Source organism: Pteropus medius, unplaced genomic scaffold (genome assembly GCF_902729225.1).
Source record: "Pteropus medius unplaced genomic scaffold, Ma_sr-lr_union100, whole genome shotgun sequence".
Taxonomy (NCBI): Eukaryota; Metazoa; Chordata; class Mammalia; order Chiroptera; family Pteropodidae; genus Pteropus; species Pteropus medius.
In genome coordinates this window covers 3,046,894-3,060,533 of record NW_024354502.1, presented here as the reverse complement: position 1 = coordinate 3,060,533, position 13,640 = coordinate 3,046,894, and the positions used below count along the sequence as shown (strand labels likewise).

At 39.0% G+C, this 13,640-nt stretch overlaps 1 protein-coding gene across 2 annotated transcripts in view; it reads right to left on the bottom strand.

The window, feature by feature from the left end:
- Positions 1-13,640, bottom strand: part of WASHC5 (WASH complex subunit 5) — a 58,135-nt gene that overhangs the window by 27,862 nt on the left and 16,633 nt on the right. For both annotated transcript variants that reach the window (XM_039853613.1, XM_039853612.1), the window contains exons 10-16: positions 10,565-10,692; positions 7,591-7,720; positions 4,490-4,602; positions 2,972-3,138; positions 2,819-2,894; positions 1,698-1,808; positions 797-937 (exon numbers count right to left, since the gene is read on the bottom strand). In XM_039853613.1, the coding sequence (XP_039709547.1) occupies positions 797-937; positions 1,698-1,808; positions 2,819-2,894; positions 2,972-3,138; positions 4,490-4,602; positions 7,591-7,720; positions 10,565-10,692 (866 nt within the window). The remainder of the gene's footprint in view (positions 1-796; positions 938-1,697; positions 1,809-2,818; positions 2,895-2,971; positions 3,139-4,489; positions 4,603-7,590; positions 7,721-10,564; positions 10,693-13,640) is intronic.

The window sequence follows — 13,640 nt, the reverse complement described above, 5'->3', positions numbered from 1 at the left end:
AAGTAGTTCTTTAAACTTCGACAAATCATTTCCCCTTCTTTGGGCTTCCGCTTCTCATGCATAAAACAAGGGCAGGACAATGCTGTGAAGGTCCCCTCCAAGGAGATAAGGCTCGTCAAGACTCTGAGAAGGTAATTTCCTTTCCACATCATTTTTCAAGCAACGCCAGGAGACGCTGATAAAGTAGGCAGACACTGTGTTTTTGAGTTAGAATAAATGTGGAAATTTTGAGCTGGAAAATCTAAATTCATGATGTAATTTTTGGAGTTGTGTTAGAAGGTATGAAATTAACACTGGGATGAAATGTGATAACAGTGGACATCACATTTTCTATTTTTACTTGATGTTACCTTTCCCATTTTTAAGTTCAGGGAGAAAGAAAAGCAGAGGCGTGTGGGAAGAATGACCTCTGAGGCTGCTACGAATGGGCTTAAAAGTCTGACTATAGGAAACGGTTAATGGAACGCAAAGCAGGAAGCTAAATGTGAAAAGTCTAGGTAATCTAGCCCAAGAAGAATAAAGGCTGGTTCACCAAGACTATTCAAGAGAAAAGTGATCAGCCGAGGTTCACTTCCTCTAAGAATACTCAGGTAGGCAAGGCCTTAAATGACATTGGGACAATGTAACACATAAAGGTGTGACTACTAAAATGGTGATCTTAGTTATCACTGAGAATGGAAAAAACAAGTCAGAACTGGTCTGGTGGTCCCGGGGACATGGCAGGTGACACAGGTCAGTGATATTTCATGGTTTGGGTTTCAAACATCAAAAGGCATGAGTCAAAGGGACACATCACCTCGTATCGTGGGCCAAGCTGAGCATAGTCCTTCAGCTTGTCTTTGTCCAGGCGGGTTGGCACTTCAATGATATCGTGGGTCTGAAGCTTTATGATCTTTAGCAGAGAAGTAAACATACTTTCTGGAATGATCTGCAAAACCTTTAATGAAAGGAAAAGAAAAACGATTGAACACCTCTTTTACTGTTCTTTGCTGTCACTTAGGTGACAGTAAGAAGAGTACCAGTGTATACAAAGCCATTTGTTGATAGGAAGGGATGCCGAGAGACCTAAAAGAGCTCTTTTAATAACTGCTCTCAGGCACGAGGTATGTTCCTTCACACTTTAGTTGCTCATAGGATATAAAGCTAATCCTCATAGAAATGCTCCAAAAAGACATAACTTTTCCTTGTTACAATCTTTTAAAAGATTGAGGTTCAGAGATGTTAAGTAACATGGCCGTAGAGCACTCAGTTATTGACACAGGTAAATTTTGAATCTAGGCCTGTCTGGCTCCATGATGCATTTAAGTTTTTAAAACAAGGACCAAAATCCCTCTCAAAACTTTAAGTTCCAACCAGGATATGTTGGCTAGATCTGGCACTTTCTACCAACTGGCTCTGGGACTTTGAAGAAGCCATTATAATCTCTGTTCCTCAGTTTCTACACTTATAAAACGGGGGTTAAAACCACCAGCATTTAAAAAACAGGTGTCACAGTTCTTTAAAAGTTAAATCACATCAGCACATCCACAGTACCAATAAGAATGTTTTTTTCACATATTGCAAATTTATGGAATAAAATTAATAACAAAGGAAAGAAACGTGGGTGTGCTTCATACAGGGCCCCAAGCATACCGTCTGCATTGAAAAGAGCAGATATTGTGCCAATAAAATAAATATCGCCTTGATGCATTCCTTACCTTTCTCACATAGGACACCAATTCACCAGAATAATATTGAGACACACTAAGAAGGTCAGGGCTATTTGCTTGATTAATACGTAGAAGGGGCAGGTCAAGAGCAGAGGCAAGCTGGAAGAAAAATAAGATACAGCTGTTTCTCTGCGGCAAGAAGTCTTAGAAATTTCAATCTTTTGAGAAATACTAACATATAAGAAAGCTCTTGGGCTTTACTCAAGAGACAGCAATGACAACGGAATTCATTGATGTCATTAATGCTTTCTGACAACAACATAATTAAAAATAAATAATAAATAATAGCCTTTTGCTACAGCAGGTATTCTCAAATTGTGGTCCCTGTACCAGCAGCATAAACTTCATTGGGAACTTGCTAGAGATGCCAGTTCTTGACCCCACCCCAGACTTACTTCATCAGACACTCCAGGGGCAAAGCCTAGTAATCTGTGTTGTGATGAGACCCCTGGGGATTCTCATGCACCCTCAAGTTTGAAAGTGACTGTGCTACAGACATTTTGATTGTACTGAGTCCAATCAAAGATGTCATGGTACATAAGAAGTGCCATTACTTTATGTACCACTCATGAAGAAAAACACACTGACAATTAAACTACGATATGTCATCAATGATAAAACCTAGCTCCAACTACAGAGATGTTAAAATATTAAAAGCAGTGTACCTCAGAATTGATATATATGGTAATTCTCTCAGAAGCTCCTGAGTAAATTATTTGTCCACTTATTACGATTTGAAATTACCCAAGAGCAAGGGCCACGCAGAATTTTTTTACTGAGTAAGTAAAAGGATTTAATTCTATCTAGGGAATAACAGATCCATAGGATTCACATTTTAAATATACTGGCAGAATTTAAAAAACAAACAAACTGATTTCTTCATTTAAAAAGATACTCCAACTTATAAATTCAAACTTCAAATATTTCTGGCTCCTTTTGAAACTATGCTCTCATAGAATAACTGCTAACAAATTTCAGTCCATAAAAGTACTTAAAGGATCCAATTTTTTAAAAGGATGAACTCTTGGGCTGAATTAAGAAATGAGGTAATCGCGAAGGCCGACTCTCTCCTCATAGCTGAGAATGCGATCTCGCTGCTCTTTGCTTACCTTTAGGAATGTGGCTCTGAGTTTAGTGACCATGGACGGGTTTACCCTTATGCTTTCTTGCATGATAGATGTGAAACTGCAAAGAGAGGAAAATGAGAAGAAGACGTGCACAGTGGCCTTCATCAAGGGCAAACGTCAGGCTATCCACGTTACCTGTCGATTAACTGCCAAGCAAAAGAAAGGTCCCCAACGATCTGCATTGTGATCAGGACCTCCTCTTTGATGTTAATGGTTCGGATCATTTGGTGGAGAAACTTGCGAGTATCCGCAAGAAACTGACAGACTTGCAGATTTGATTCCAACTGGTGAAACTCTTGAACCTATGGTACAGAAATACATTTAATGTAAAGATCCTGAATGGCCTCTATGGTGTTTGTTTTTACCTTGAAAACACTTCAAATAAAGCACGCTACTTACTAAGAATTTCTTGGTAGGATTCTTATTTCAAATTCTATAATTTTAGAGATGTGTAAGCCAAGTCATAAAACAACACACAAATTTCTAGGATTAGAAAATGTTGCACTACTTCTTATGCTGTAAAGATATGACACAATAAAGTGAACACCCCCAATTTCCATTTCAGTATCAACAAACATGTATTAGAAAATCTTCTTAATTCTGAAGATTTCAGGATTGCTAAAAAACGAGTTACATCACAACCAAGGTGCTGGCACTTGTACGCTATTATGTTCTCTTGATGTACTCTTTAGAAACAAAATGGTTCCACCGTGTCCTGAAATTTTAATATATATAATTCAAGGGGCCTGGGCTATCTACCAAAATAAGTGATGCAAAAGATAAAAAGCCACCAGAGATTTACAAAGTTGTTTACAGTTCTACCATAGACTAGAAAATCCCCAAACAACCAAAACTAATAGTACGAGTGAGCAATCGTTCCACGGCGGAGTGGGAATCTGGCGCACTAACAATGGATTATTACGCTGTGTGGCCACTGAGAGTGACTATCCTAAAAACCTTACAAAAATAAGAAAAAGTCTACAAGACAATATGCCGAGTGAAAAAAAGCATGAATTATAGCTTTGAAATGTACAATTATACCAACTGGACAGGGCTCCAGCTGAGTATAGATGATGTTTTCAAAATAACAGTGTTTATGGTTATTGTTCCAATGCATTTTATTTTCCATTTTAAACCTACTTCAACATACGATTAAAATTTTAAGAGCGTGGAAGTATAATAATTCTTTTTTTTGGTACAATCACTTTTGAGTGGATAAAAAAATTATTTTTTTCAGAAAAGAAAATATTGTTTATAAGCATATGATTATTTTCATTTTTGCATATTCCTTTCTAGATTTTCCCCCAAAGAACAGCCTTTTTACAAACCTAAAAATGGTGTATACAATGCAATTTTGTTTTTGCTTTTACTTCCTTACCACACTTTCCCCAATGTTTCTGTACTATTTTTATAACTATTTTTCTGAGACTTCACGTTTCCACAAGTTGAAATATCATGTTTTGCTGTCATTCTCTGCATGCCGGTCATTTAATTATTTTTACAATTTTAGGACCCTGTATATAATATTACAGTGAGGACATTAATTCATACTGCTTTTGCTTGTGCTGAAATATTTTCATAGATACATTTCCAGGAACAAATTGCTGAGTGGGTCAAAAGGCATGACTGATGATATAAAAAGACTTTCCTTACCTCCTCCAAAGCTTGTATTAGTTGCACAGTTTTCCTGCCTGCAGCAGTTGAATCATCGTAATTTAAAGACAATATCTGTTTTGAGATCTCTCTGAACCAAGCTTGAAGATTTTCTATTAATACAGAAACAAGGAAAAACTATTGAAATCCCATAATTCCTAGAGCCATGGCTTTGAATTTAATTAAGTAATCCTTTACAAATCTAGTTCTTACTCCCAGAGCTTTTACTATCTTCTTATAAGAGAAACAAAAATGCCTGGGGCATTCGATGTAGAAGAGATGAAACTTTCTACCCGAGTAGTTCAGTCTACAATACCTGGCAGAAAAGGTTTAAAGGCCCAAGTACTTGCTGTAAATTGTCTGTGTGCAAAGGTGGCAGCGGCAGTGGGGAGGAGGGGGGAAGGAAAAGGATGGCGCATAGAGAGAGCTTTCTGGAGAAGCGAGGAGGGGCACAGACCTGGACAGACAGAGAGAGGAAGAGGGATAGTTTATCCCTAGATGAGGGGACATGCATGAGCAGAGGTTTGGGGGTAAATATGACAGTGGCATAGAGGGAAAGAGACCAACCTGTGAGGAGTGTGAGGTACAAGTGGTGAGCTGTGGAGAAGTCTGAACTAGGTGATGCTACTTGCATCAACAAATCAGCTGGCATTTCACATGGGAGAGAAAGGGAAGGGCATTCAGATGCTCCGAGTATCCTCAGTGGGTCAGGCAAAGCTCTAAGCTTCATCTCGTTTCTCAGACAGGGCAACTGATGCCCAGAGGTGGTAAGAATCCTATGCAGGGCTACATGGTCACTGAATGGTAGAGCCTGGACTTTTACTACTGTCTCAATTCAAAGGCTTTTGCTCTTTTCACCTCACCAAGTTGATTCCCTAAAGTTTTTTTTTTAATCAGTAAGATGACTTCACTTTAATAAAATCACTTAAGGGCTTATAATCTAATTTATTGTAATTGACATGAGGACCACGAGTTGTAATTTTAAAGACTTTTTGCAGGACTGAGGGATAGCTATGGAGCAGTAGAAAGAGCATAAGATTTGGAGTCTGAGGTGATGAGTTAGATCCAGGCTCCAGACCTCTGTTACCTTAGGCAAGGGATTACTTTTTTAAGCTTCAGTTTCCTTTCATATAAAATAATCCCTCTGCTGGATATTTACCCCAAAGCCTTGAAAACCCATATCCAAAAAGAAATTTGCACACCGATATTCATAGCAGCATTATTCACAGTGGCCAGGACATGGGAGCAACTGAAGTGTCCTATGATAGATGATTGGCTAAAGAAGCCGTGGTACATATATACAATGGAATATTACTCAGCCATAAGAAAAGATGAAATACTGCCATTAGCGACAACATGGAGGGACCTCGAGATAATCATGCTAAGCGAAATAAGCCAGACACAAAAAGTTGAAAATCACATGATATCGCTTATATGTGGGATATAAACCTAAAAGCAACAAATGAACAGGACAAACAAACAGAGACTCATAGACATGAACTATAGACCAGTGGTTACCAGAGGGTAGGGGGTTGGGGAGGAGGGGGTAGGTAGGTGGTTAAAGGTGATCAAATATATGGTAGCTGAAGGAAACTGGACTTTGGGTGGTAAACACGTAATAGAATACACAGATGTCAAATTATAATTACACTTGAAAATTATATAATTGTATTAACCAATGTTACCCCAATAAACTTAACAACAACAACAAAAAAATATATATATATATAAAATAATGATATATAAAATAATGATCCTTATAGGATTGTAAGGATCAAATGAGAAATATCTGAAAAGTACTTCATAGGCTGAAATATGCTACATAGCCAGAAAAAGTATAAGATGATGTTTTTTTTTTCAATTATAGTTGACATTCGATTATTTTGTTTTAGTTTCAGGTATATAACATAGTGGTGAGACATTTATACAATTTATGAAGTGATCCCCCTGATAAGTCTAGTACTCATTTGGCACTATACATAATTACAATATTACTAACTGTATTTTCTAAGCTTTACTTCCCCATGACTATTTTGTAATTGCCATACGATATTGTTTTGAGTGACCTCTGGGATAATGCTGCTATTTATAAGAAGTTAAAAGAGACTAGAACAGAGATTAAGGTGCCTGATTCTGGACAGCTAAGCTGGTCATATTGTTACAGGTAGTTCTTTGTTTTTTAGTCCCAACATAGCAACCTGCAAAACAAATTGCCAATTTATATCACATCATTAGAAACTGGTTGACTTTTCCCAAATGAAATAATGTAATCTGGAAATATATTCAATCATTCAAGATCAAATAAATCAATAAAAGCCAAATAAGGTAATCACAAGCTCATATTGATTAAAAATAGTAAACTTTTTAAAATAAAAAGCTATACTATTAAGCAATTCTACTACATAATTATAGGAAATGAATTTGATAATTAAAACAAACATTAAACATTAAAAAAATAGTATAATTTGTCACTTTAAAATTCAGAATGGTCATTCGGGGGCAATTTGAGACATTCCTATCTGTATAAAATTTTGAAGTGATATGACAATTTTCCTATAGATAAAATTTCCTAAAAGAAGCAGGATTAAAATCACTAAAGTAAAACTTAAGCTACGTTTTGTTTCAAAACAGTCTGCATGTCCCCTTTTCTGCCACTAGATGATAGGGTGCATCGATGAAAAAGGGCCAAACAAGATTAGAAGAAAACATCTTAGATAACCCCTACGTTGGAGGTTAGTAATATTCTTGAGTGAACTATCCTTCCGAGTAAATCATGACAGCTATAGGTCCTTTACCCCTCTCCCCAAATGCACATAAGTTGAAATGCTAGTTTTGCATAGTATGGTGGGGTGGGAGGATGGATTATGACTCTGTAAGGGCCATCTAGGAACCAGAGAATAAGAACCCTTGATTTAGCCTAACTTCGTATTCCAAAGACGAGGAACCTGAAATCCAGAGAGGACGTGGGAGAGGGCCCGAGGGATCTTCATTAGTAGTGTCCTAGCATATGACGATGACAACATCAGGACTTCGGCTCTGCCTACTTCCAATAATCTGTGTATACATTTCTAACAAATCAGTATTTCCTCTTCAGCAATTACCATTTTTCTCTACTCTGGTTAGGGGTTTCACTCCCGAAAAGACATCAGCAAGCTCTGTCATCCGCTCTGAGCCCTCCTTCTTGTAATGCTCCCATTTGGCTTGCTTTTCGGAAAGCATTTGTTTGAACATCTATTGACAGGACAGAAGAGATTAGGAGAAAAACCCAGATTAGGCAGTTTACTAAGAAAGCCTGAGTGACACCCAATTTATTATAAAAATATAAGCCTAACATGAACATCTCCTTGATGCCAGCTCTTAAGTCTTACTGCTTTACACACATGAAGGGGCAAAGCCAGACCATCTCTGAGATACATGAGCACCACCTGGGCAGCTCCTGAGTTTTCAGATTCCCAAGCCCCACTCCTGAAGATTCTGGTTCAGGTCTCGGGTAGGCCCAGGAGTCAGAATTTTTAATGTGACTTTAAATCTGGTGACTACTGCTCTAAGGTCCTTTCGAGGTAACAATTTCTGTAATTCTAATTTAATTAGTCAGGGAAGGTTGAGTATTACTTTAATCTGACTGGGGAATGAACTAAATTACTTACAAAAAAATCCTTTCTTGTTTGATTACAGGTGGTTTCTTTGCTTAACAGTAATTCAGTTTATTAATTCATTCCTTCATAAAATTTAAGTCCTATAAAGACTTGGGCAGAGAAGGAAATAGTACACCTCAGGGTTTTTATTTCTTCTTTTTTGAAACAAACTTTAAAAACATATTTAAGGTATGTCGCCAAGGTACAGGGGTTTATTTCACTGGGCTCTTAAGAGGTAAATATGCATGAATATTGATTTTTCACTTGAGAAATTCTTCATTCTTCAGCATCAAAATGAATATTGATGAGATAAGCAATGGGGTAGGGAGACTCAATTTGCAAGTGAAAGGATCAAGGCTGGGTAGAATTTTGTGGAGCCAGTGGCACAGGAATCCTAGTGATCAGGCAGGGTAATTAATCAGTGAAATAAGTTATAGGATAAGGAACAGTGAGACTTATTTATGAGCCCACCCTATCGTTGAGTGCCTGGGACCCATCAATGCCATTTGACCAGTAGTAGCAATACAAATATAATGAAGCCTTCATTATAGACCAAATGCCTTCTGAGTCCTTCAAACACTCATTCACAGGTTGAACTCATAGGTTTCATATCTTGTAAGATGAGATGTAAGATAGGGGATGGTCCTCAAAATAGGAGATGTGCCTTCATATAAAGATTAGAAGAAACACTGTTCCAATTAATATGTTTACAGGAGAATCAGAAAGTGATTCTAGAAAGAGGATGGGGTGGGAGGTAGAAGAGATAAAAATATAGGTTAAAGAATGAAGCTGAAATGTCAGAAATTCAAACATGTCATTGCTTTGTTCAATTTGTATTGGGCAGCTTTTTTTCTCTTTCTACCGGGTCGTTCTCTTCCTGAAGACCTTTAGCGATGAACAGGTGCTCCTTTAGGCTGTTTTCTGTCTTCCTTCTCTCTGAATAGAGCAAGGGAGCTGCCCATTCTAGTCCAACAGAGTCCAGAGAACAGCTTTACGATGTGAAACACTGGCTTGGTCAGACAGATGACTCAGACTTGTGTTGATGTCCACTCTACAGTCTGGGGTTGCTAGAGCTCTGGTTCCTGATCCTAACTGCGCCAAGGGCATTTCTTCCTTGTGGGCAATTCTTACTTGTCTCTGAAAGGCCAGTTTTGCTTTGACCAACTCATAAGATGCCTGGTTCCTGTTCTTGGGTCTTTCCTGGTTCTCATCTCAGCTTAATTTGCCTCTCCTCCCTACCACACTGAGAACTCCTTGTTGGCAGGGACATGTCTTGTTCACATTTGAACTCCTAGTACCTCACTGGGAACAGAGAAGGTATTCAATAATGATTTGCTATTCAGAGGGAAAACATTAGCAATATTTAAGGGATCAAAAAGGGGTAGCATCTCTCTGATCTTATAAAGTGATACCGAGTCAAGTCACTGGAAACACCCAGCACGTGCGCTAACATCCCGTTAAAAATCAATGTCTACTTTTTCTGAGCTGCTTCATAGGAGAGGACAGTGTCCTCGTGTACCTAGAAGACAAAGAAACACCTAGTGCACCACTAATCAGATCGAGGAGTGAGTGAGTGAAGGTTCTGAATGGGCATTGATGTCTGGGGTTAGTTCCTGGGCCCACCTGATCCAAACCCCGAAGGTTACTCTTTACAAAAGCCAGACATTCCCAGGTATCTGCCATTTTGGTTATGTCCATAGGAGCTTCTTTAGGGGTAAGACTAACCCAGAATTTCCTTCAGTAAACTTGAATTCCTTAAAGTCCTTCAGAGGACGTTGATTAAATGTCAATCATCCATCCTACATAAGCCACTTCCAATAGGCCATCATGGCTCTTAAGATGAAGACTGAAATCTCGTGAGGTCCAGCACCCTTCATCATTTCAGACCACTTTTCTCTTGTATTTTCTCCCCTCAAGCTAACTCATCCTTCAGACCTTGCTGTTTCCCATCCAAGAGGGCTTATTCTGTCCTTTCTGGAATGTTCTCCATCACAGTCCCTACCTTTGTCTTAGCTAACTCTAACAGGTCCCTTCTTCCTGTCCCTTCAGAAGCTCTTACCTCTCTTCTCAGGGAAGTTGTCAAAACTAGGATAGGATCCTTTATTTTGGGTACTGAGAGGACTGTGTTCTCTTCCTTTAGAGCACATATATGGGTTTGCATTTATATTTTCATTAGTGTGATTCTGATTCATGTCCATGTCCTCACTAGACTGCAACCTCCACAATCCTGTGTACTTTTTTCCATCATTGTATCTCTAATGACCGTTGGCACTAAATGCCTGTTCAACGTTTAATCCTGTCCTTTTTCTGTAAGAATTATCTCAGACTGCTAGAATCTGTAGCTCAAATCGGAGATACTGCTACTAAATCCCAATCTATAAAAAAAATTTTAAGCATAAAGTAACTCAGACTTTGGTGATTATTCACTGAATAATTTTACCTCTTTGAGTATAAACTCAAATTGTGCAGTATCCAACAGCAAGTGAAAGAGGATCTTGGGATTGTACCTAGAGTCTGTTAGGATCTGGTCCTTGATCTGACGAAGGCGTTTGTTGTTTGGGTCACAGGCTACAAGTAGGAAGAAAGGAGTTTCCATTTATTAAATGTGTAGAAAATATCTATGAGATATGAATTATTAAATACTTTCCTTCACTTTAAACCTTTAAAAAGTAATGTATATATCAATAACATGCTAAAATTATAGTACATCCCGGCTAAGAAGTGCAATCGAACTGTTAAATATGACAATTAGATTTGACATGGAACGTGATCCATGATATATTGTTGAATGAAAAAAAGCAAGCTGAAGAACAGTGTTTCCAAATTTTGCAGGCATTTTGGGGTTGATTTATTATTGACTATCCAATATAAACACGTAGAGCCTTCTGACACCATTTCCTGGGTCCTCTTTATGTCATGTCTGTTTGGAGTTGCTTTCATTTAGGCATTGAGTGCTGCCATTCAATTGTGGACAGGTACCCAGAAGAGAGTTAATATAGCAGGCCTGACACTGCTATTTTCAGAAAGGCACATTTGCAAGGGTGGCCCCTGGCTAGCATCTGGGAATTTGGATTTTGGAAGAGTTTCCATCATTTTGAAAACTGATAACAATGGCCCATTATGCTTTAATCGTTTGTACAAACAATGTTTATGATGAACACATTTTTCTTCTTGGAGTCTGGAATTTGGTACGTGCCAAGCAGAAGCAGCGTGTGATCAGCCTCTGACAAAGACCTTGGGCACTGAGTTTCTAACAAGCTTCCCTGGTTGGCAACATTTCACCTGTGCTGTCACAACTCACTGGTGGGGGGTTGAAGGCATCCCGCACGACTGCACTGGAGAGGACTCTTGGAAGCTTGTGCCTGGTCTCCTCCAGACTTTGCCCTGTGCGCCTTTTCTCTTCGCTGCTTTTGCTTTCTATCCTGTTGCTGTGATAAATCGTGGCCAAGAGCACTACTATATGCTGAGTCTTGCTAGTGAATCACTGACCCTGGGGTGGTCTTGGGGAACCTACATAATAGGGGAGTAGGGTTACCCACGCAAAGGTGTGGTGGTACTTCTAAACAGAAACAGACCAGGAACCATTCTGCTCCTTGTAAAGAGCCAAGGGCAAAGGCACTTAGAGTTTTCTGGACTACCCACTATCTAGGCCCAGAGATTATGGCAATTAGGACAAGGCCACAAATTAGGCAGTGACTGAACCAGGGATAAAACGCCAGATGTCCTCATTCCCTGTTCAACCTATTAGAAGCCAAGCTAAACTGTTTTAAATAAAACAAATGATGTTTTTAATATATAGAATTAAAAAAATGCTGATATTTGTTAAAATTGGTTTATGAGGCCAATTATTACCTAAGAAAGGATAAGAAAATAGGATAAAGCAAAAATATTTACAAGTAAAAGCCATCTGGACTACAAATTAAGTCAAAATAAAAACTTGAAGATAATAAACATTGTCAAAAAGTCCACAGCTGATAAGGTTCAAGGTCTCTGGCAGTCACTCTAGCATCACACGTGTACCTTCCCGCTTTCCTAGCTGTCCCATCAGCATCTGGGAATGGCTGGCACATACAGAATGACTCTGTTCTATGAGCAACTGTCAGGGCTGTGTTCGGTGCTTCGGTTATGGTGGAGCCTGTGGGAGGCCATTTTATATATTGATTTCTATGTTACTCCATCAGGAGGGGACTCACGACAACCTGGAGCAGGGCTCAGTTTTCATGGGAAACTGCAGAGTTCTCATTTATCATGCGTTCTCCCGAACTACCTTGGAACTGGTGATATAGATCATACAGAGACAATATTTTCAGCTTCATATTTTCCTAAATAAAAAACCAAAACAAAAAAACCGACCACGCCAAACGTGTAAGGATTTCCACTTGTCTTTAAATTAATTCTAATTTAACAAGAAACTTTCTGATATTAATTTACTTTCATTTTTGGATAGGGGACTTCACTGCGCATTACAATTAACTCCTTGATATAAACCTGATGTGGTTTCCAGTGTTCTCAGGGTCCGATCCTCTCTCTCACATCTGCCCCTCAAGAATTTAGACCCAGAGAATGGAGAGAACCAGAAGCGTGATAAGCCTGGGGTCAGACTTGGCCTTGTCTAGCCAATGCTGCCCCAGAGAGTGTTTCTTCAACAGCCACCAGGCACTGCGGAAGCATTGTAAGCCCGGGTGAAATGCCTCCAGCGGGTTAGTAGGAGGAGCTATGAAGAATATGTGTTCCTTCTTGCACACCATGACTGAAATTCCCTACAAGCTAAATAAGCAGTTACTTTTCTCACATATGACTCACAACCAGTTAGGCGAATCACTTGTTTCTGGCAAATTATGACCTTGAGCAACCAGGTCAGACAACTGTCAGACACAGAAATGAAAAACAGATGTGGCTGAAGACGAAAGCACAGGACTCTGACAGCCGAGGTTGTCCCTGGCAGGGTGCAAACCCAGGAGACCACTGGCTCTCAGAATGCAGGTACAGCTGTCGGGCATAGTTGTCTGAAGATGAAGCTGAGACTGAGTCACTAAAATCACAGTTGGTTTCATAATTGGATAAAGTAAGGGCTTGAGTTGTTTATAGGCTTGAGAAAGTAGAGAAGATTATGAGTCAATGTAGTAAAACTGTCAAATCAGAACTGATTTTATGTAAGACATAAAATCAACTAATTAAAAACAGATCCATTAGATGATTTAAACGTTAGCCATGGTATTCACGCTGTGAGTAAAGTGTAAACTGAAGAGAGATCTAGGCCAAGATGCAAAATGTTGACAAAAAAAAACTGGAAAGGTTTAAGCAGCTGGAGATTTCTAGTGTGAAGAGAGAAAACTGAGGAGAAATTCCACATGTTTTCAAAGACATGGAGGATGAGGAAGTCCAACTGTTGTTCTAACTGCTGACCACTCACAGGAAGTGGTAAATAGTAGTTAGAGAGACATTTTCCCTGGAAGTGTTGTGAGATGGGGCTACTGTCACTGAGGGGGCCTGCGGAATACTCTGGTGTGGACAGT